The 21,884-nt window shown below is 45.8% G+C and overlaps 2 protein-coding genes across 6 annotated transcripts in view; one reads left to right on the forward strand and one right to left on the reverse strand.

Moving 5' to 3' along the window:
• LOC141078227 (uncharacterized) overlaps positions 1-8,304 on the forward strand; it is a 33,402-nt gene extending 25,098 nt beyond the window's left edge. For 4 of the 5 annotated variants that reach the window (XM_073565050.1, XM_073565047.1, XM_073565049.1 and 1 more), the window contains exons 4-8: positions 1,056-1,214; positions 1,778-1,893; positions 2,452-2,557; positions 5,203-5,331; positions 7,659-8,304. In XM_073565050.1, the coding sequence (XP_073421151.1) occupies positions 1,056-1,214; positions 1,778-1,893; positions 2,452-2,557; positions 5,203-5,331; positions 7,659-7,742 (594 nt within the window). In that variant the 3' untranslated portion in view covers positions 7,743-8,304. Of the gene's footprint in view, positions 1-1,055; positions 1,215-1,777; positions 1,894-2,451; positions 2,558-5,202; positions 5,332-6,048 lie in introns of all 5 variants that reach the window. The other variant, XM_073565051.1, reaches the window with a different exon arrangement.
• On the reverse strand, positions 7,814-20,200 carry PEX13 (peroxisomal biogenesis factor 13). Its single transcript, XM_073565046.1, has 4 exons — positions 20,044-20,200; positions 16,987-17,696; positions 14,987-15,112; positions 7,814-13,000 (listed from the first exon to the last, which is right to left on the reverse strand). The coding sequence occupies exons 1-4, from the start codon at positions 20,118-20,120 to the stop codon at positions 12,702-12,704; spliced, it is 1,212 nt and encodes a 403-aa protein (XP_073421147.1). The 5' UTR covers positions 20,121-20,200; the 3' UTR covers positions 7,814-12,701.
• Between the last annotated feature and the right edge of the window lie 1,684 nt (positions 20,201-21,884).

Genomic DNA, 21,884 nt, shown 5'->3' on the forward strand with positions numbered 1-21,884 from the left:
ATAAATTAACTTTTTGATGATATTCTAATTTTGTGAGATGCACCTGTATGTGTTCATTGTGTGTCCTGCACTCGTGTGATGTTTTTGATATGTGCACTTTGTGCGATGTGTGCACTGTGCTTGTGTAATGTGTAGAATGTGTGCTGTCCTGATGTGACTTGTGTTGCGTGCAGTGTACTTTATACTTATGACATTACATTTTTTTTGTGTCAAATAATGTTACTTAAAGGTCTTTCCTGTTTTAATCCTTTTAATGGCCTGAGGTTGACTCTAGGGAAAAACAATAAAATCAGGGATCCTCCTCCTCCTGGAGGCCAGCAGGGACAGCAATTCCTCTTTGCTACTGTTCTTGTCTTTGATTTGAGGCTGCAGCTGTGATGTCAAGACTAAAGGCCCCGTTTCACATAACGACATCATTAGGCTGATCGCTGGAGAGCTGTCACATAGACAGCCCCTACAGCGATCAGGACCAGCGAGCAAGCTGGTTTCTAATGTAAACAGCGGGTATCCAGGAGTCGCGCGGCTCTTGGATACCCGCTGTTTACCTTGGAAACCGGCGTACACGCTGGTTTCCAAGGTAAACATCGGGTATCTAAGAGCCGCGCGACTCCTGGATACCCGCAGTTTACATTAGAAACCAGCGTCGCTGATCGCTGGTCTCTTGCTGCCACATGCAGCGATGCGTGCTGGCCAGCGGGAGACCAGCGATGAAAAAATGACCCAGACCGATCGAGCACGATCAGCGATACCCGGCAGGGGGGCCGGGTCACTGATCCCCATCACACACAGCGATCTCGCTGTGGCGTCACAATATCAGCGATCTGTGTGTGACGGGGCCTTAAAACACGTGAGTGCTGCAGCCAATCACTGAGCTCTGCAGTCATGCCAAGGCGGATGGAACAAGCTCCTGAGCCCTGTGATTGGCACAATGGGTTTGTTCATCCTTAGTAACTGCACATTATATTTTGTTCTGCACCGATCACTGTACAGAAGGCCTGTAGTATCCAGATGTTGCCTACATGCTTTCTTGCATCTGTTCCATTTTTTCTTTGCAGACTCTACAGTTTACCAGGGACATAGAGCATGAAGTAAGTGACCATAAAACGACCAGGCAGACACTGGGGGGAAGTCAGAGGATCGTGCAAGAGAAGGATCAGCTGTTACAGGAAAGTATCCAGCATCATGAAAAAGTCATCCGAGAACTGCAGGGTCAGGTTTGTGTATGGACCCACATGTCAACCTTATTTGTGATATTAAACTATCATTAAAAAAACATCCATTTTTTCCTGTCAGAAGTCTTGATTGGTGGAGGGTTGGGTGAGGAGACCTCCACTGAGCACTATGGTTTTGCGACACTGACGCCGGGCTCAATAGAAAGTCCATAGAGCTTATCTTTATTGTCGGTGGTGGAACAGCACTTAGCTGAGGACTTCTGCCCCTTTGTATGTGTGATCAGTGGAGGGTTCGGCGCCTGAACACCACCGAACAAAAAGTCTGACATGTCTGTGGGACTCTTTTTAGACATAAAATAATTTTCTAATTTTTGAAATGTAGACCTTGAAGATTCCATTGACATAAAATAACAAAGCCACATAATTCTCCCACCGACTCTCCACGGCTGCTCCAGTCAATGTAGATGATACAACTGATGAGTTCAGTGATCGGGGAGGGCGAGTACTGTCTGGCTTTGTTATATTATATAATCCTTGAATCATTTGGGGTCCTCTTTTCTAAAAGTGGAAAACCCCTTTAACCCACAATATTTTTCCCTATGAAGCATGACGAGATGATGGCGAAATTCCAGGAGCAAAGTCAAAGAGAAGTGAACACCAGGGATGAAAGGATTAATAAACTGAAGCAGCAAATCTCCGAGCTGTTCAAAGACAAGTCATGGTACAACTCACAAACCATTTTATGTCTCAGATCTCCAGTAGTGTCATACCCAGCAATAAAGGTGCAGTGACGGAGCAAAGTCTTTTGGGGGCTACACTTGTGGCATTTTGAGGGGCTTAGTTTACACCTTGTGATGATGCTCCGTCTTTACCAACAATATCATTAAGAGCCGAGCTATAGCTGTACAACTTGACATGTAACAGCTAGGTTTTCACATTTGATTAGTCAAAATACAAAAAAAACCCTTTTGTTTCATGCTGTATATTTCATAACACTCATGTGAAGACCATATAAAATGAACTAAACAATGTACCAGACAAGCCTTGGGGTGAAATAATCACTTATTGTGGAGCAATGAATGGAAGACAAAGTGCCTCCACTTGGCCCATCCATGTACTCCGTCTGTGGGTTCTGGAGCTCAGCTTATAGATCTTTCCAACCTGTGTCATAACCACCATCCATAGACCTACCTCTCATATTCCAACGAGGGACCACAGCTGCCATAGTCACTGGGATTGAGCCCTATTATGTGTATTCTATTTGTATCTTCATGTCTAGGGAACATCAGAAGCAGATAGAAGAGCTTCAGAAGGAACTGAAGAGATTGGCAGAAGAAGCTCAGGTGCTTCGAGGACAGCTGAAGAGACATAATGTTTCTACACAGGTAAGGCGTCCTCCTCGGACCACTATTGCTGGGCATGTGTGTACCACAGGGACCCCAAGCACAAAGGGAGCATAGTGTGTGATCATAGCCCTGGGAATACTTTAATAAAATTAGTTTGAGTAGTGGATATTTGACTTAGAAATTTAGGGAAACTGCTTTAGGCCTCTTTCACACGTCAGTTCTCCAGTCCGTGTGGTGACCGTTTCACACGTACCGGAGACACTGACACTGGTAGACCCATTTAAATGAATGGGTCTGTGCACATATCTGTGTTTACATGGACCATGTGTTCGAGTGACCCACACTTCAATATGTCCGTCCCGTACACATGCACAAGGAGAACACATTCATGTCATCCGTGTGGCACGCATCTGCACCAGGGAAGAAGCATTACAGTAAGCGCTGTTCCCCTGCAGCAGGTGCTGAAGACGGCTCTCATCATTCTCCCCTGCTCTGCTGGCAATCGGCGCGAGCAGAAGAGAATGATGAGAGTTATATTAAAGTCAGAATGATGACAGCAGGTGGTGGCTTTTGAGACTATTACTCTCATCATCCGACACCTACTTCTACTAATAACAATGACAGCAGGAGCGAATAATCGGGGTATTCCTCACCCGCCACCTGCGATATAACTAAATGAATGAAAAACCCGCCGTGGGTTCACCCTTATTTTGTTTAACCAACCAGACAAAACTCACAGCTGTCAGCTTCAGAAAGGTTGGTTATCAAAAATAGAGGGGGTCCACACAGTTTTTTCAAATTATTTAAATAAATAATTTAAAAGAAAAAAAAACAAAAAACAGCGTGGGGTCCCATTTTTGACAACCAGCCTTGCTCAAGCTCACAGGTGGGGGCTGTTATTCTTAGGCTGGTAAGGGGCCATGGATATAGGGCCCCCCCAGCCTAAAAATAGCAGCTTGCAGCTGCCCAGAAAAGGCGCATCTATTAGTTGCGCCAATTCTGGCACTTTACTTGGCTCTTTCCACTTTCCCTGTAGCGGTGGCAAGTGGGGTTCATATTTGTGGGGTTGATGATACCTTTGTATTGTCAAGTGACATCAAGCCCACGGCTTAGTAATGGAGAGGCGTCTATAAGACACCCATCCATTACTAATCCTGTAGTTATATGCTAAATAAAGACACAGCCAGAATAAAGTCCTTTAATTGGAAAAATGACACAGACGCCTTGAATATTCTCAATTTAACCATACTTACAACCTCGCTTAATTCCAACAAAGCCATCGATCTCCTGTAATAAAAATAAAATAAACAAACAACAATATACCATACCTGTTTGTCAACTGGTTGCCAAAAATGGGGGCACCCCATACCGTTAATTATTTATCTAAATGAAGACAGCGTGGGGACCCCACTTTTCTCGATAACCAACCTTGCTGAAGCTGATAGCTGAGGGTTGCAGCCCCCCGCTGTGAGTTTTGCCTGGTTGGTTAAAGAAAATAAGGGGAACCCAAGTTGGGTTTTTCTTTTCATTCATTTTTTTAGTTTTCAGTTATATCGCAGGTGACGGGTGAGGAATATCCCGATCATCCGCTCCTGCTGTCATTATTAGCAGCAGTAGATGTCGGATGATGGGAGTAATAGTCCCAAAAGCCCCCACCTGCTGTCACTGTACTGACTTTAATATATAACTCTCATCATTCTCTTCTGCTCGCGTCGATTGCCATCAGAGCAGGGAAAAATGGTGAGAGCCATCTTCAGCACCCTCCTCCGGAGAACAGTGCTTACTGTAGCACTTCTTCCCCGGTGGCTGTCCATGTGGTTTTGATGCGGCACACAGTTGCCACGTGTGCCGCAAGTATTACATTTACAACACACAGACATCTCTGGTACAGGTTTTTCCGATACCGGAAATAGCAGGACGTGTGAAACCGGCCTTAATCAGACTACCTGGACTCCAGCAAGTAAGGAGTGAGGAGCTTTATGGAGCAGTAGGCCAAGCGTGCCACCCATGTTTGAAGATCAGTCCGATGTAATATAGTGTATAAATCTGGATGAATTAGAACCAGAATTATACATATATGCAATATTTTCAAGTAGAATTTACCTAAAGTGGATCCTTCACAAGCTGAGTTGGTGAAAAATCGATTCACGGGACCCAGTCCGGAGACCAGGTCACTAATCTATGGCCATCAGACGGGAACCATGTGAACTGCTTCCCAAATCCTTCTTTAGAGCAGCCAGCAACAATGATGTCACATCAGGCCGGTTAATCAGAAGAAGAGCTGCAGGTACTACGACGTACAAAGTGGTCCTCAGGACTCCCGTCAGGCAGTCACAGACTAGTGACCTTGCCAGACTGGCTCCTGTGAATTGATTTGCACCAACTGTAGTTACAATGATTCTGAATAAAGAATGCATACATTAATAAATTGATCTCATATCTGGTGAGGCTGGTGTACTCACTATGAAAATCTGGGTCAGAATGACTGTATAATCCTTATATTAAAATCAGTATTTTATGAGTCTGCTTAGAGCTGGGCCCATGAAATGCTCATTATAATAGCAGGTGGGGATTTTCCATGTAGGTACACCAGCCGAGTCAGGTCTGAGAGCAATGTAATAATGTGTATACTTTATAACACCTGGCGACAGATCTGCTTTAATATACATTTTCTATTCCTACAGGAGTGTAAGAAGTGCGAGTCACTGATGTCAGCCCTGGAAGACAGCAGGTCACAGCTAAAATTGAAGAACAGGACAATAGAGGAACTGCAGTCAATATGCCAAAGATTTCAACATCAACTCCAGGAACAAGTAGGTCACGTGTAGTGCTTCCATTTAAGAAAAGAAAATTGTAACCAGAGTTGTACAACCCCTTTAAAAAAAAAAAAACCTTTCATGTACCAGAGTATAACATTTTTAATTATTAAAGGGGAATCTTCTGTTCGGCCTCCTCACCTTTTTGCAAGAGTGGAAAGCTGTTAGGGCAGGTGCCGGCGAGGGTATTTTCGGTCCAAGTGGGATCCAACAAAACATCAGATCGCATCGGGACCAATGTTAATCGATGACCGTTTCTTTTCCTCGGATAGAGCCAGTCCGGTTAAAATTCATATATGGATTGCAAGTCAGTGAGTCTCTGGAAACCATCAGACTGCACTCAGATGACAACTGAGTGCAATACATTTTCCACAGACTGACACAATGGAGAAGATGGAGAAATTTTTTTTCTCCTTCTTCAAGAGAATCAGAGCGCACTATGATCAGAGTATGATTTTCACAATTGACCCGGTTCTGTAGGATGAGAGAATATACCCTCGTCTGCACCTGTCCCGATTTCACTGAGCACGGTGTAATACATAATCATGTCTGTGGTGGCGCTGTAAGTACTTACTGACAGAACGCCAGGGGGCCCAGGGACACTTTACAAACGGCAAGTGACCCCTTTTACCAAGTAAGGATTGTCTAAAACAGACTTTTATACTAAAAGCATAACCTGGAAAAAAAAATTTTCTTTCCTTTCTTTCCTCTAAGGAGAAATTACAAAGCGTGCTTATGGACAAGACCAGCAGAAACCAAAAATAACTCGAAATGGACTTTATTACTCCCGAATGTGTTACTGCTGTTATAGTTCTATCATCAGATCAGGAGCGTTTATAATAATTTGTAAATGATCCAAAATGTGCGATAAATCAAAACACAACAAAATGCAAAACAGAATATTTGGACTATTACTTCAGGCCTATAGGTCTCCGTTCTTGCACGGGACACTTACCTTTTAATTAGTTTTCAAGCAGACTACGGCGGCCATGTCGTGTGATGGTTGTTTCCACAGACCGGTCATACGTCTGCCTATATGGATGCAGCACATACTGTACATGATTGCCTGGCGGAGGCGCACCGGACCGTTAGGTCAATTCCGGTAAGCCCTGTGGCTACGCTTGACCCATACACAGGACTCCATAGTGATGTGCACAGAGTATGGCGGTATCAGGATGTGCAGGAGGTGGGAATAATGGAAGATTTGGTGAATGAATTGTGGATGTGTTGGTGCAGAGCAGGGGGGCACAACCTCTTTAGGTCCAATCAATTGCAAGGGCCACTGTAAAACCTAAAGCTACATTACGTCATGGATATTTAGTAAACATTACTATTAAACCTCAGCTATAAGTTGTAACAGTTGCTGGAATCCAGCCGATCCTGAACTGGAGGAGTTGCCTTCTTGCTTGTTCGTCTTTGAGAAAGGAAAGGACCGGGCATGCTGCTCCCTAACTGGAGCATAACTTGTAGCCTGGCATATCAATGTCTGACATGCTCCAGCGTTTCAGGGAGAATCAACTTTGAAGATCTTCACTCCTGGCTGGATCTTCCTAGCGCTGTCGCCGAGGATGGTCTCTGCCTCATGTACATAGGGTGAGACCTGCATCAGCTTCGGGAGGAGTGGTAATAATCTCATCTTTGGTTACGGTCCCCCGGCTGGATTGTTTTTCTGAAGCGTCGGAGCATTTTAAATAACATACCTAGATGCAATCGTGCAACAAAGTCGCTGCACGCTGAAATTTCATGCGCAAATCAGATGACATGCACCACTTCATGTGTATAGGTGCACGGGAACCATCGGACGGCATCAGAGTGCAGTCCGATTTCCGTACTCAGAATAGAGAAGATGGAGAAATTTTTTCCATCTTCTCCTCTGGGCTACGATTCTGCCATGCGAGAGAATCAGATCACATGAAGCTGACCATCTGATCAAACTCGGATCAGCGTCATTAACAATCGATCCGATTCTCTTTGGTCGTGTGACTCCGGCCTTTATTGGAGTTGTTAGAATGTGTTTCACTCCTTCCGTAAAACGACACTGAAGAGAGCCTGATTCACATATGGTCACATCTCCACATCATCTACTCCTTTCTGGGGGTCCCATTCTGCTAATATTTGAGGGTGGAGAGAGGGGCACATTGTAAGCCATAGGTACTTACCTATCCTTGCTCCTCAAGGAATCTACATGTCAGAAGCCAGCAGCCAGAGACAAACATGTCAGTGACAAGGATAGCATCACAGGCCACAGGTTGTGCACCCCTGACATAGAGGTTTGACATTGGAGTACCGTCCTACTGCCTAATGGCCAAACTCGTGTCTTTCAGGCTTACTATCCTAATGTCTATTCCATTAGCACTAGACCAACCAATGACTGTCTCCCTGATGGATGTTCCAGTGCACCCAAGTAGTCCTGGACCCTGATCCATTATCGCAGCCGGTTAATATAAGGCAGGAGAGGAAAAGAAAAACACGCCGGAAGTGTGTAATAAATATTTAGAACGTTTATTTCATACAACATAGCACACAGTTATTTTTTTTTAATAAAATAGACTATTTTGTTTCATTAATTCAGAAAGATCTCCAGAATTATGATTATTTACAGCAGTATTCTGACAATCACACTAGAACAGGAGAGACTCGCATCCACCCTGCTGACCTACAACTCCCACCTGCTGCCCTGGTGTCACCTGCGGCAAAGTTCGGGGGCTGCTCCTATGTGGTTTGCTGACATAAGTGGCAGAGGTACACGGTGCCGTCATCCAGGGTTATACAGCCAAAAAGAAATGTATGAACGACATGCAAGACTTTCCATTAGTCCGGAATTAGATGATTATTGCAAAAAGGGGGTTCAGGCATCCTGTTAATTATTGTCCTTGTAATCAGATTCTGATATGGACGTGTAATGTACAGCAACACCCTACGGGATATTCTTACACCATTTCACAGCCCTAATAAAAAGTGCGAATTAATTATGCCTGTGCCCTAGACACATTTTCATGTCTATTTTCAGAGCTTAACAAGGTTTCGCCACCTTTGGAGGAATTTGTCATTACTTAAATGCAGTTATGTTTGTCTAAAAAAAAAAAAAAAAAAATCTTTTACCATTTTATTTACAAATTTGGACTGATTAGTTTCTACAGCCTCTATGTATCACAGTACATAACTCATTGTGCAGCCCGCTGACACTGAGCATGGCAGCACGTGAACTTTGATTTGGTCATAAATCAGCTTAGAAGATTGCTCACGAGAGATTAGGGTTACAGACCAAGACGCCAGTCCATGTACTGTGATACATACAGGATGAAGAAGCCAAATGGGACTTTTTCTTCCCTATGAAACCCAGATGATAAAATGATCTTCACATGTACAATGATGCTTGAATTTGCCAGCCATATACAGCAATAGTTATCTATTTGACTCCTTAGGATCACGGCTTTTGCTAATTTTTATAGGCCAATGGAATAATCAGTGCTTAAAGGGATTTTCGTTTTCCAAAATTATTCTACTTATAGACATGTAAGCTAAAAATAAATAGCCCAGGTCACACTACGTATTGTGCACACTGTCAGGCCCACTCGCTCAGGAGGTGCACACCCAAAAGTGACCACTGTCGGGATGGCTGCCGAGGAATCCGTCCACCATGAGGAGCCACTGTAAAGAATCGTTTACTGCATGGTACATGTTTCTTTGCGATAGCCCTCCATATGGGAACGTGCAGTTCTTCGCTTTCCTGTATAGATAAACGGTATGCTGGGTAAAGGAACACATTATGGCCTCCGTCTGGTGAATGGGGTCCTTAGGGCGCATTACTGACCTGAAGCTCTCACGACGTATACTGTAGGCCAAGTGCCTACAGAGTGTGCGCCTGGCCTTCCTCTCCCTCCCCATGTCTCCGCTGCTGGTCCGATCTTTCATGACAGGCTGCAGTGGCGATGTTATGACTAGAGCACACCTCAGCGCTGCCACCAATCATTGGATTCTACCAATGACGCTTCGAACCACCGAGCCCAGGGACTGACTAATGAAACGTTAGACTGTTCCATTGTCTAAGGGAACAGAAGAGATGAACTCTGCTCTCTAGTCTGCTGCAGGCGGCCGGACATCTTCACGGCCAGGACCGACAGCTATTTCTATTGGCCACTCTGCGGTGGATCACTTTCCAAAGACAGCTGTGCGATGAGTGACTGAGCATGAGCGACCAGCTCTCATCTGGTTATACGGACGGGCGCGTCACTATGCACTGTGAACACCAGGTGGCGCCATGTTATGTCAGGAAACGTCATAGTAACTCATCATTGGAGGCGATATATAATGGGGGTGCAGCCCCTTTAAGTTCTTCACTCTGCTGACAATCAGAGGCCAAAGAAAGCTCTCAATTAAGAGGATAGGGATTCCATGAGAAAAGCCTCCGCCTGACCATACAAAACATCACAAAGGAACATTTGTCATCGAGACACGGAGTTCCTATATAATCTTGCCAAAAGTGCAGCCCCGGGAGGTCTCCAAAATCAGGTTCACAGCAGAGATTTCTGGCACAGAGAATGTCAATGGTATCTCCAGTTAGAAGCACCTAAATATTATTACACTACAAACTACTGAAGGGGCTTGTGCATATATTGGGGGTGAAAAATTCATTATTGCAATTGGGTTTCATTCATTTTGCTCCTTTTGACTTTTCCGGGCTCTTTTGTCTCCCAGGATATTCAACTTTGAAGTGTTCTGTGGTCATAAATCAGGGGCGAGGAGCTCCGAAAAAGACAGAGAAGAGAGATGAAAGTGAAACCCAGCTGAAAAACTGATTTGTAGCCAAAAATACATGTATTTATGTAAGAAAACAAAAGTCCCCAAAGGTGAAGAAGCGCTCCAAGTCATGTAATGAGCAGCAGACTTGGGATACCTGACAATTACATATTAACATTAGCAGACATTGAACCTTTACTGCAATCAGCGCTGTCCACCGGTCAGATCATAAAGGTCTCAGATTACGGAGGAACGACATTGTGCCTGTAGCCAGATCCCGCTGCTGACAGTCGGAACAGAGGAGGTGGCACAGCCACGTGTCAGCAGCCCCTGGGCCCACCACATTAATATGGCAGAAACAAGGCCATGTGTCAGGTTCGGCGCGCACAACGCTCGAGCACTCATTATATGCCACAGTAAAGGTCCTTGTCACCCACAGAGTCCAATTGTTTAAAAGAAAAAAATATTTGGCCTTTTTTTTGGGGGGGGGACCCACTGCATAAAAATTTCAGAAAGGTATGGTGACACAAACCACCCTGGCAAAGGCCAAAAGTGCACTGACCCTAGGGCTTAGAGAGTGTTCACACTGACAAAGAATGGGCTAGTCACTTTTATGTAAAAGCCCCTTTGCTGTTCAGGCTTTTCAGCTTCTTTTCAACACTTAAGGTTTCCAAAGACCCCGAGTGGTTGAACAAAGCGACCTGAACATTCCTCAGGCGTTTAACACTATGAAGACGCTCAAAGGGGTATTCCCATCTCCCAAGATCCTATCCCAATAAGTAGTAGGTATAGTAATAATAATATTAGCAAATATCTCCAATTAGCAATGTAGTATACTTCTCCAGATTCTCTATGTCACTTACCCCTAGTGCAGGGCACTGCAGTAGCTTAGGTATCCATGGTTACGACCACTCAAATAATGGTTAGCTGTTCGTGATCGTAACCATAGTTACCTAAGCTATTGCAATGCCCTGCACATTGGGTAAACAACATAGCGAATCAGAAGAACTATACTACATTACTAGTTGGAGGGATATGCTAATTACATTAATGTTACACCTACTACATATTGGGATAGGATCTTGGAAATGGGAGTACCCCTTTAAGGCAATGTTCCCACGATGAGCTTTTGGTGCATTTTTTATGTTGCAGAATTTCTGCACCTATTTAAATTAGGTTGTTTTTTCATTTGTTTCAAATGTTAAACACCCCCCCCTCCCCCCAAAAAAAAAAGCTAAAGTGTTTTCAGGTTGAATAACGGTTGTTTTTGACCACCAGAAAAAACGCAGTGTGAACACGGCCTTACACAGCAAGACTAAACTAGACCGATTCCAATGTTCTCCTCTATAGCCTTTCAGTCTCCTTCCAAGGTGCAAAGGGATTAAAATAACCGTCACTGTGTGCACCGAATCATGATGTGACTGCTTGGATACCACCACGGGCTTCAGTTTCATACAATTCCCATGATTTTGGTACCTAATTTAAGAAACATGGAGACATGCAGGTGGAGGAGAGATGACAATGGATCCAAATCCTGCAATTTGTCAATCTCAGAATCCCTGTGAATGAATGGATCACTGTACAGTAATTATCTCATCCTATGCTCGGTATGGGGCAGCCAGATATTAGCTTGGTTAGCCTGGAGTACTCATTTACACCTGTATAGGCGCAGTCAGAGGGCCGGAGAAATCGGAACGCAGTGCACAGACTGGCCATAGGTCTCCCGACCAGAGAGTGACGGCTTCGTGTACCGTATTTCTATGCAGCTGTCATGCTCGGGTCGGGAGAGCTGCCGGCCGGTCCCAGCACTGCGTCCAAATATTGCCCCGATTTATACGGTCGTCTGACTGCGCCCTTAGATTGGGGTGTGTCCCCTGCTGATTGTCTGAGGCTCCCTTGTATACCCCTTGGTCACAAGACTGCCTCCTAGAGGAGGGGAATGGTGCGGCAGGTCGTGCATGGCCCACTCAGTCACCCTGACAAAGACAAATCCTCCATTCTGGTAATTGCTGGAGTTCCCAATTGTGGAAAACCCCCTAATGGTGCACTGTTCATCCATTTGAAAATTCTTAGTAGTATTATTGCTGATCACTAAAAAAAAATAAAGAGTAAAAAAAACACAATGCAAAACCATGACTTCTGTGTTGCCCCACATTGATTTTGGATTACAATCTAGTAGAAACTTTCACGTAAAGTTGGCCATACACACCAAATATGTCAGCCGCCGATCCTGTGAGAAGATCTGCTCAGAATGGGAAGTTATATATATAAGCCGTCAGGGACCCCTGTAGAACCCTCCGCATTGATAGTCATGATTTCCCTAGAAACCACTCCCAGTGATCATTAATCACAAATCAGGGTCACGTGAAACTGGATGCATCAATCTAATTAACCAACTTAAATTAAAAAAAGCAACAAAAATGGGGTTCAAGTTGCCCCTTTGGGTCTGTACAGTGAAGCCAAAAGCTCCATAAACACAGTATTGTAGGAACGCCGGGTGCTTCCCTGTATTGTTAATCTAGTGTTACTTGGCTAGCTACAAACTCCCTGTACATGGCTCCTGTGGTGGTGCTCACATTCACTGCACGCTCAATGTCAGGAGCATCGCCCTGCCCGCACCTGGTTCTCTACAGATCGAACGTGTCCCTGTGGCTCAGGTTTGGGTCGCCATCACGTACTGTGCTGTTTGATTCCACGAATACGGACTCCAGCGCGGCTTCCTGCTCTTCCAGTGTGGCCACTGGAGTGGCTGCACTCAGCGTGGTGGGCTTAGGGCATGGCTGCTCCTCCTCCTGCCTCTGCACTGACTCTGTAGCCCTTTTGCCTCTTCTTTTGCCCAGGATTTTGATGTAGTTGGCGGGAAGGAATCCGGTTGTCTGTCCATCCACGCTCCCGAGCAGCCAGCCTCTTACTTTAGGTTGTAGTTCTGAAAAGGAATAAACACTTTCATCCATACAGACTATGGCAGACATCAGACGCTCTGCCCTGCGATTCATAACTCGCCTACCATACCCCTGATCCTTCTGTTCTGGTGGAAGATAAGCGGCTGCCAGTGGCATCTGACAGCAGCCGAATCCCTCAAAGGACACATGCATGCTTGACTGAAGCAAGTGTGCACGATTATCAAGGGCTTGGCAGGAGCAGCCGCCTGCTGAACAAATTTTCGTCTGACAGCAATTTAAAGGGAATCTGTCACCCCTGGGATGTACATAACCTATTAATATGGGCACACAGGTGATAGAAATGTTACAGCAGTCCTATCTGTATGCCTGATATTTTCCATCTTGGTGAGAAATCCTCTCTTATTTCTCTATGCTAATGATTTCTTCCAGGCATGGGGCATGCGGTGCCGGGTAGAAATCCATGCCTCCTGCCTTCATTTGCGTACCAAGCTCCCTCCCATCAGCGTCACAGTGCGCTGTGACGTGTAATGGCCCCGGAATTCCGTGCCTGCGCCCTACAAAAGCGTGATTATACAGTACCTGTTATGTCCTCCTATGGGCATTGGCTTCAGCATTCTTCTGCGCCGGCAAGTCACCGATACTTCCATTGCAGTGACCCCCAGCGTGCGCAGCAATAAGGTGCTCTCCCCACCATGTATACCTGGTGACAGGGGCATCAGAAATTGTATAGTTCCTATCTATGCAGGGAGAAAGGAAGTGGGAGAGCACCTTATTAATGCACATGCCTGCGCAGAAGAATGCTGGAGCAAACGCCCATAGGACGACAGAATAGGTTCTGTATAATCGTACTATTGCAGGCGTGGGATTCTGGGGCTACCATTACACGTGATAGGGCACTGTGATGCTGATGGGAGGTGGGGTGGTACCCAAATGAAGACAGGAGGTAGAGATTTCTTCCAGGCACTACAAGCCCCCAGAGCCTGGAAGAAATCATTAGCATAAAGCACTAATATATGATTTCTCAACAAGACTGCAGATATAAGGCATATGGGTAGGACTGGTGTAACATTTCCATCACCTGTATGCCCATATTAATGGGTAATATATGTCCCAGATTCCCTTTAAGGTGTTTGGCCATGTTTACTTTTAGAAAAGCCCAAAAAGATGACAAATGTGTGATCACAGGGGCGCCCACTGCTGGATTCCCTCCAAGTAGAAGAACGTGGGTCACGTTTCCCCATTCTTCCTCTACATGCTTGGGACTGAAAACATAGGCACAGACGCATCCATTCATTATTTATGGCAGAGAGTCGTGGGCAAGAAAAAAATGTATTTTGTGGGGAAAACCTCTTAAATGTGTAGTCCACTACTGGGATACCCCCTTTTTAAATGAAGTAGTTAAAATAAAACCACCATATACTGACCTCCTGGTCCGGCGCTGTTCCCGCGATGTTAGTGCCGGGGCTCGAGTTACACTGTAATGTCATGAGTCCTGAAGCCAATCAATCACCACTAATCGGCTGCAGCGCTCTCACTTCTTCAACACTCATCTGAGCGAAGTGAGAGGGAGGGAGCTTAACAGTGGCCACTGACTGGCTGCAGGGCTCCCCTAGCTTATCAATGTCACGCGAGACCTGGCATTGCTTGGAACGGAGCCGATCCGAGAGGCGAGTATATTGTAGTTTTATTTTTTGTTTTTAAAAGGGATTTTTCAGGTAGAGGTCAATCCCTTTAACATGTACAAGTTAGTAACAAAGACAACATGTCGCACTCTGGTTCCCAGCTACCACGAGTGTAGACTAGGGCTAATAACTGGACAAAACAGTTATACCCATTACCGCCGGAGGGGTCATTCTACAGAGTAGGAGGGTAGTGCCGTACCACGAAGATGCGCACTTCTGGTTATGGCGCCATCGCTCGCTGACGTGGCAGGGATGGGACTCTATACTGGACCTGCTGCTTCCTGACCCATGAGGACGGTGATCTCGGTAAGGGTGACGTGTTCTTACCTTTAGGAGCCAGGTTGAGTAAATCTCCTGCATGGAAGGAAATCTCTTCTTCGGAAGTAGCAGTGAAGTCGTACTCGGCTCTTCCCACCACGTGGTCGTCCTCACCACTTGCCCAGTTTACGTTTTCTAGACAAAACATGAATTTTTATGTGAAACGTGATAACGTTCCTGGTATCGAATACATCCAGCGGGAAAAGCTTATCATTATTACATAGATTGCAGATACAGAATCCATAGAAATCTAATTCTCGGCTGCACAACCATGCGCCTCCACCAGGGTTAGGAAAAAATAAAGATGGCAGCTCAGATCAAGTTATATTACTAATAGTACATTCACGTACCGCCACAGGGACCGTCATTGCTGCATGTAAGAGGCCTGGTCACGAGAAAGTAGCCTGCGGCGGTGAGGTCAGATACAACCTGCTCTGATCTGTATACTGCTGGCCACATTCACGTGGCGTCTACACCAGAGAAATTTCCCAATGTGGCGAACAAACAAGGTCCAAATATATACAAAATGTCGCCTACAGAGCACAAAGTATGGTGTTTGGTGGCGACTCACTATATAGGAGCGCAGAAAAGACTTTGCTCTCTTATACACTGCAAAAATAACAGGTTTCTCAGCTTGACACTGGCCATAAGGACACAACCTCTCGGGGAATTTTGGATACATTTAAAGGGATTGTCCTTTTACTGAAATGCATATAATTGGGGCTAAAAAAAAGATATTCATTTTTACAACTTGGTCTCATTAAAAATGTTGCACGGTTTAGCTTTTACAGGCTCTTTGTTTCCCGGTACATTTCACCTTGATGTGGTCTGTGGTCATAAATCATCTGTTCAGCAGCCAATAGTGAAAATGCAGAGAATCCATATTCACAAACTCAGAAAATGTTTTCTTTAATGGTGAAGTTAAAAATCCATTGCAAAAATAAAATCTTTAAAAATTCATTGCTAAAAAGGTCAGCCATGAAAAATATAATTCCAGATAGAGGTCATCCTCCCATCTATGCGTTTCGGGTATGTTAACCCTTAGTCCTGATGGTATCTTACCTCCGCTGATTTCTTAAGGCCCCGTCTCACTAAGCAATCTCGGTAGCGAGATCGCTGCTGAGTCACAACTTTTGTGACACAACAGCGATCTCACCAGCGAGATTGCTGTGTGTGACAGCGATCAGCGAGCGGCCCCCCTGCCGGTATCGCTGATCGCTGGAAGAAATCTCTGGACATTTCTTTGGTCGCTGGTCTCCCGCTGGCCAGCACGCATCGCTGTGTGTGACAGGCGGGAGACCAGCGATCAGGTGTAAAAAATAATTAAAAAAATTAAAAAATAGTTATTCTCACCTTCCGAGACTTTGTTATCCCGCGAGACCGTGACATCTCGCGGTCATTCGTGCAAAGGATCACTGGGACCGGAGCGTGGAGAGAGGCGGGATGGCTGAACGCGACATCGGAAGGTGAGAATAACTATATTTTTTATTTTGATTCTATTTTTTACAGAATGGCCTGCGATGCCGGGCGCTCGGCATCGCTGTGCTGATCGCTGGTGAAGCTGTCTGTGTGACAGCTCACCAGCGATCACATAGCGATTTACCAGCGATCCTGACACCTTCATATCGGTGTCGGGATCGCTGGTAAGTCGCTTAGTGTGACGGGGCCTTTAGTCAGATCCGGTTTACACCAGGGCTGTGGAGTCGGAGTCATGGAAATTGAGGAGCCAGAGGTTTGGCTTACTGACTCCACAGCCCTGGTTTACACTGTTGTAACCTAATTAACAAACCTCAATGGAGAAGGAGCAGAATAGGACTCAAAAAAAGACATTGCTGAATGAATTATTCACTAGGATGGTTAATGATGGGGAAATAACAATAGAAAAGTGACTTAACCCCCCCCCCACAAACGACAAAAAGGGGTCATTCAGTCTTAGGCTACAAGTCTGCAGTCCCTCAAATCCTAAATAATGAATTTCCTAGTTATGGACATCCAGATTTCACACTCACCTTCAATACTTTCCCCATTGCCAGAAGACAGGAGCTTCCAAATGAGGTAGGGGCCACCAAGAACGACGGCAAGAAATAAGAAAATAGGCCATGATTTTGCTGAATTGGTTCCATCACTCCCTGATCCAACCCGAGCCACCGTCCCGGCACTCTCAGTCCACAAATCATCGTTTTCTGAACTCTTCCGTAGACCCAAAAGTCTCTGCAAACGTCGGTAAAGGAAACTGATGGTTCTAACAAGTGCAAATGCGGAAAACACCTTTGTAAAGTGGACCTTTAGTCTGGAAAAGTGGTTGGCCACATCCAGAACAGCTCGGAAACTGTTATAGACAGCAGAGAAGGTGGCATCCATCATCATGCTGACTGAGGCAAAGGCGTGAACAATGCTCTCAATGGACTGGAAGGCCCCACGGCTGCTCTCTTCAGCTTGACGCACGAACCTACTCGGTGGTACATCATCTGTCTGGAACCGGTTATAGCCCATTCCGCTCCCGTACCCATAGCTGTAGGGGCTGTAGCCGCCATAGAGTGAACTGCCATAAGAACCATAGGAGCCAAAGCCTGGGGAAAAGGAGTTGTATCCGGGACGGTAGGTACCAAGCGTGCCAGTGCTGGTCTGCTGAGAAGGTCTAGGCAGGACAGGAGGCGGCACCCTGGTGAGCGATGGCTGCCCAGGCCTGGTGATTGTGCTGGCTCTTAAGTCAGCTGACCTAAAATGGGAACACAAAGTGGAGTTTGGGTAAAGTGATTTCCTCCAATATTACAATGTAATCCACTAAGAAGTAAAAAACGACCATTGACCGTCGCCCTAAGTTCAAAACAGGCCTGTCCTAAAACACCCAAAACTCAATGGGAAACGCAACCAGATGGTACTTTAATACCTTGCTATTCCTATAGGTGTTTTCCCGGGATAGCATTTCTCACCCAAATGGCCACCACTTTGTTTTAGGCTATGTACACAGTTTGTGAGTTTTTTGAGACCTTAAAAAAAAAAAAACAACTTTCTGTGTGTGCGATTTTCATTTACGGAAACGTTTTTGCTTTCCTGAAGCATATTTTTTTTCAGCTTTTTGACTGGACAGTGAATAATTTGGAGCGTTTTCCATCAAGAGCCACATCAATCACATTTCACTCACTTTCCTTTCTCCCAACAGGCGTTTTTAAAAACTGAAGCCAAAAAATTGCTCAAAAGTCTGAACACATGAAAGGCAAAGTGGTTTCATGATAGAAATGGGTAATAAGAGTCTAAGTGTTAGGCATTATTTGGAGCAGAACCAAAAAAATGCAGAGTCAGAGCATTTGTGGGCAAAAGTGCAATGCAAAGGTGTGCGATCACACTGTGGTCATTCATCATGCAGGACTGAAGATAAAAAACAAGATGAGCCGATACCCCGTAGTAAGTAAATAATTGTAATAGTGCATGTGAGTAACATTGGGAATGTAGTTAACATCGATGTGATTAAAAAAAAAGTAAACGCCATCCCTCCACGACATGCTCCCAAAAACTGTGCGATGTCGCTCCTCCGCAGCTCCAGTGACAAGAGTACAGTGCAAATCACCGCTGCAGTCAATCACTGAGATCAGCGGTTGGTGCTGACTACATCGGCCAAGCTGCTGAACTCAGTGATTGACTGCAGCGGTGTTGTGCAGTCTCTACCTGGAAACACTGAGGCAGCGACGCACAACTACAGCTGGACCCGGGCAGTGTGTGTAGCACTTTTTATTAAATTAATCGAATATTTGTCAATGAGGTGAAAATGCTATTCCTAGAAAACCCCTTTAAGATCTCTGACTGCGAGTGAATGTAAATTGTATTATTGCCACTGTAAGGCTGGCAACGATTTAGACTTGTTCGTCTCACATTGAGAACCCAGGTCTGATGTCTACAGCTGGGAAGTCTTCTGAGGTTGGGAGAATGGGTTAAAAAAAGTCACAAACAGCCTCACTCGGTATAGCGTGTTCTGCACCTTTGCCTGGAATAGCATAGTCCACTATGGCCCTCGCCAAGTGTTCAATATTCTTGTGGTTAATAATCTTTATTTTTATATACCAGTAACATTCCGCAGCGCTTTACAGTTTGCACACATTATCATCACTGTCCCCGATGGGGCTCACATTCTAGATTCCCTATCAGTATGTCTTTGGAATGTGGGAGGAAACCGGAGTACCCGGAGGAAACCCACGCAAACACGGGGAGAACATACAAACTCCTTGCAGAGGTTGTGGTTAAAAAAGAACAGTTTTTTTTTGGCACACAAGACTGTGCAGGATTTAAAGGGATTGTTTATTTAAGATAAGATAATCCTTTAATCGTCCCACCATGGGGAAATTCAGAGCAAAAGGTTTCTGCATATGGGGCAAATTATCACAAATTGGTTATTAAGGTTGATGACCTATGCACAGGGTGAATCGTCACTCTGACATTGGTGGGGGCAGACACCCCCATAGAGCAGCTGTTACAGCTCCGGCCGGATGTAGATATGTAAATCCTAGAAATCTCACTGTTATTGCTGTTGTATTAGATCGTACATTCTGCTGGAGAAGGTAGGTGGCAAAGCTGGACGAAGCACAAGGGCTATTAATCAGTGACGAGCGAACGTGCCGGGGCAAGGTGGGGCGTGCACTGCCAATATGTCCGATCCCCGCGGCTGCAGGTCTCGCTGCTGCTGTCAGTCATTGCAGATTTTCACTCCGCACCTGAGCGCTAACACCTACTCCGAGCGCCACTCTAGAATCCACAGATTCTGCGCCCGGAGCGGATCCTGCTGGAGGGAAGCACAAGACTGAGGTCACACGTCCCAGTATCCGCCGTGTACACAGGCCCTGGGGAAGTGACACGGGACGGTGCCGACAGACAGCAGGGGACGGTACTGACTGTGGACTGTTCCCAGGCCGCACACAGCGCTGCTATATCCACACCGGTGGACAGCCACCGATGACAGCTGCCCCGGAGTAAGACCCCGGACACGGCCCCTGGCGAGCGGACACAACGCTGATCTTTGGACCCTGTATCCACTGACCACCCTCCTCCAGGAGCCCCCCGCAGCGATCACTCACTGAAAAGAAGTCGTGGGCATCCCGCCCAGAACCCGCCGGGTCTCCCAAGGTTTAGGAGGAGGAGGCTGAGCCGCCATCCCGCTCCGCTGCAGAGCCACACACAGGCCTGACTAATCCACCACCGACACTTCTCTATACATCGATGTACCGGCCTAACCAGTCCACCGCCGACACTCTACTTCAGAGCGATATACAGACCTGACTAATCCACCACCGAAAACTTTTCTGCAGATCGATGTACAGGCCTGGCTAATCCACCAACAACACTTTACTACAACACTTCTCTGCAGGTAGATGTACAGGCCTGATTAATCTTCTACCAACAGTTCACTGCATAGTGATGTGCAGGCCTGACTAATCCACCACCGACTCTCCATAGCAGAGCAATGCACAGGCCTGACTAATCCACCATCAACACTTCACTGTGGTGAGAGGCATAGACCCAACTAATCCACCACCGACAGCGATCTGCACAGACCTGCCTATCCCACCACCGACACTTCCCTGCAGATTCGTGCACAGGCCTGAATAATCTCCTGCCGACAGTTCCCTGTAGGTAGATGCACAGGATGAATACAACCCCGACACTTGGATGTGGAGTGGCACAGACCTGAGTAATCCACCATTGACTCTCTTCACTCCCCAGCGATGCACAATCCTGTCTAATCACTTTACTGTACGGCCATCTAAGGCCTGAAATATTGGCTCCTATTACTGCAGTTTTCCCAAGACTGGAAATATGCAAATCAGATGTAAATGAAGGCCTCATACATGTGGTTAGTTGTCATACTTATATGTACGCTCCTCGTCCATGATGCTTAAAGGAGTTTTCCCACAAACAAAGTTTATTTTAGAGTTGGTTTTAGTCAGTAGATCTTGGAATAATAATTTCCACAATAACGTGTTTATATAAAATGTTCCTGTGCTGAGATAATCTTATACATGTGCCCCAGCTGTGTACTGTGTAATGGCTGTGTCTGACCGTGCAGGAACATGGTCTGATCATACCACAGCTCCTGGACAGGGGAGGGAGCAAAAGAGAGAATACAGACAGGACCTCCTGGGATCACAGCTGATTCGTTCTGTGAAGTAAAACCATTCCCTGCATGTTTTTAAAAAATATTTTAAAATGTTTGTGGAGGTACGTCTAGAACATATCAGCAGTGACCCGACCCGATGAGAGATTATACAGATAATCATGAATAGCCATATAGAAATCATGAATGGATTTGATTTGCGGCAATGTACAAAGCTGTGGCTGCTCCGTACATCATGGCTCCTAACGTCGCCCAACTTTTTATGCTAAGCCACACCTGTGACATCACCCGTTTTTTTATGCACCCACACAGAAAGGGTGTCCATAATAAAGCCTGTTAGTGTTCCCACTCACGATGACAATGCCTCCCTACAGACTGATGCCCTCCACACAGTATTTTGCACCTGCAGTGCCCCTTACACACACTGATGCCACCCCACACAGATTATGATGCCGTCACAGTGACTCCTCCCAGTATCCTGGCCCGTCACCCCATCCTAGCAGTGGCTGTGTGCTGGCTAAATAATGAAAAACCTACTCACCTAGCGTCCTCACGATCAGCTGATCTGCTGTGTGCCGGAGGCGCAGTGTAGCGGTGTTGTCGCAGCTGCTGCACAAAGACTAAGGCCGGGGTCACACTAGAGAGGAATACGAACGAGTGAGAGGCGTTAAAAGCACGCATTACACACGGAGCAATGATTCTCTATGGGGCAGCTCTCATCAGCCGTATATTTCTCATCCGTATTCTACGGTCCGTGCATGCTGCGATTGTCAGCGTACTACGCCCGTAGTACACCAATGCAAG

This window comes from Dendrobates tinctorius, unplaced genomic scaffold (genome assembly GCF_039654945.1).
Source record: "Dendrobates tinctorius isolate UK_male_01 unplaced genomic scaffold, ASM3965494v1 ptg000518l, whole genome shotgun sequence".
Lineage (NCBI taxonomy): Eukaryota > Metazoa > Chordata > Amphibia > Anura > Dendrobatidae > Dendrobates > Dendrobates tinctorius.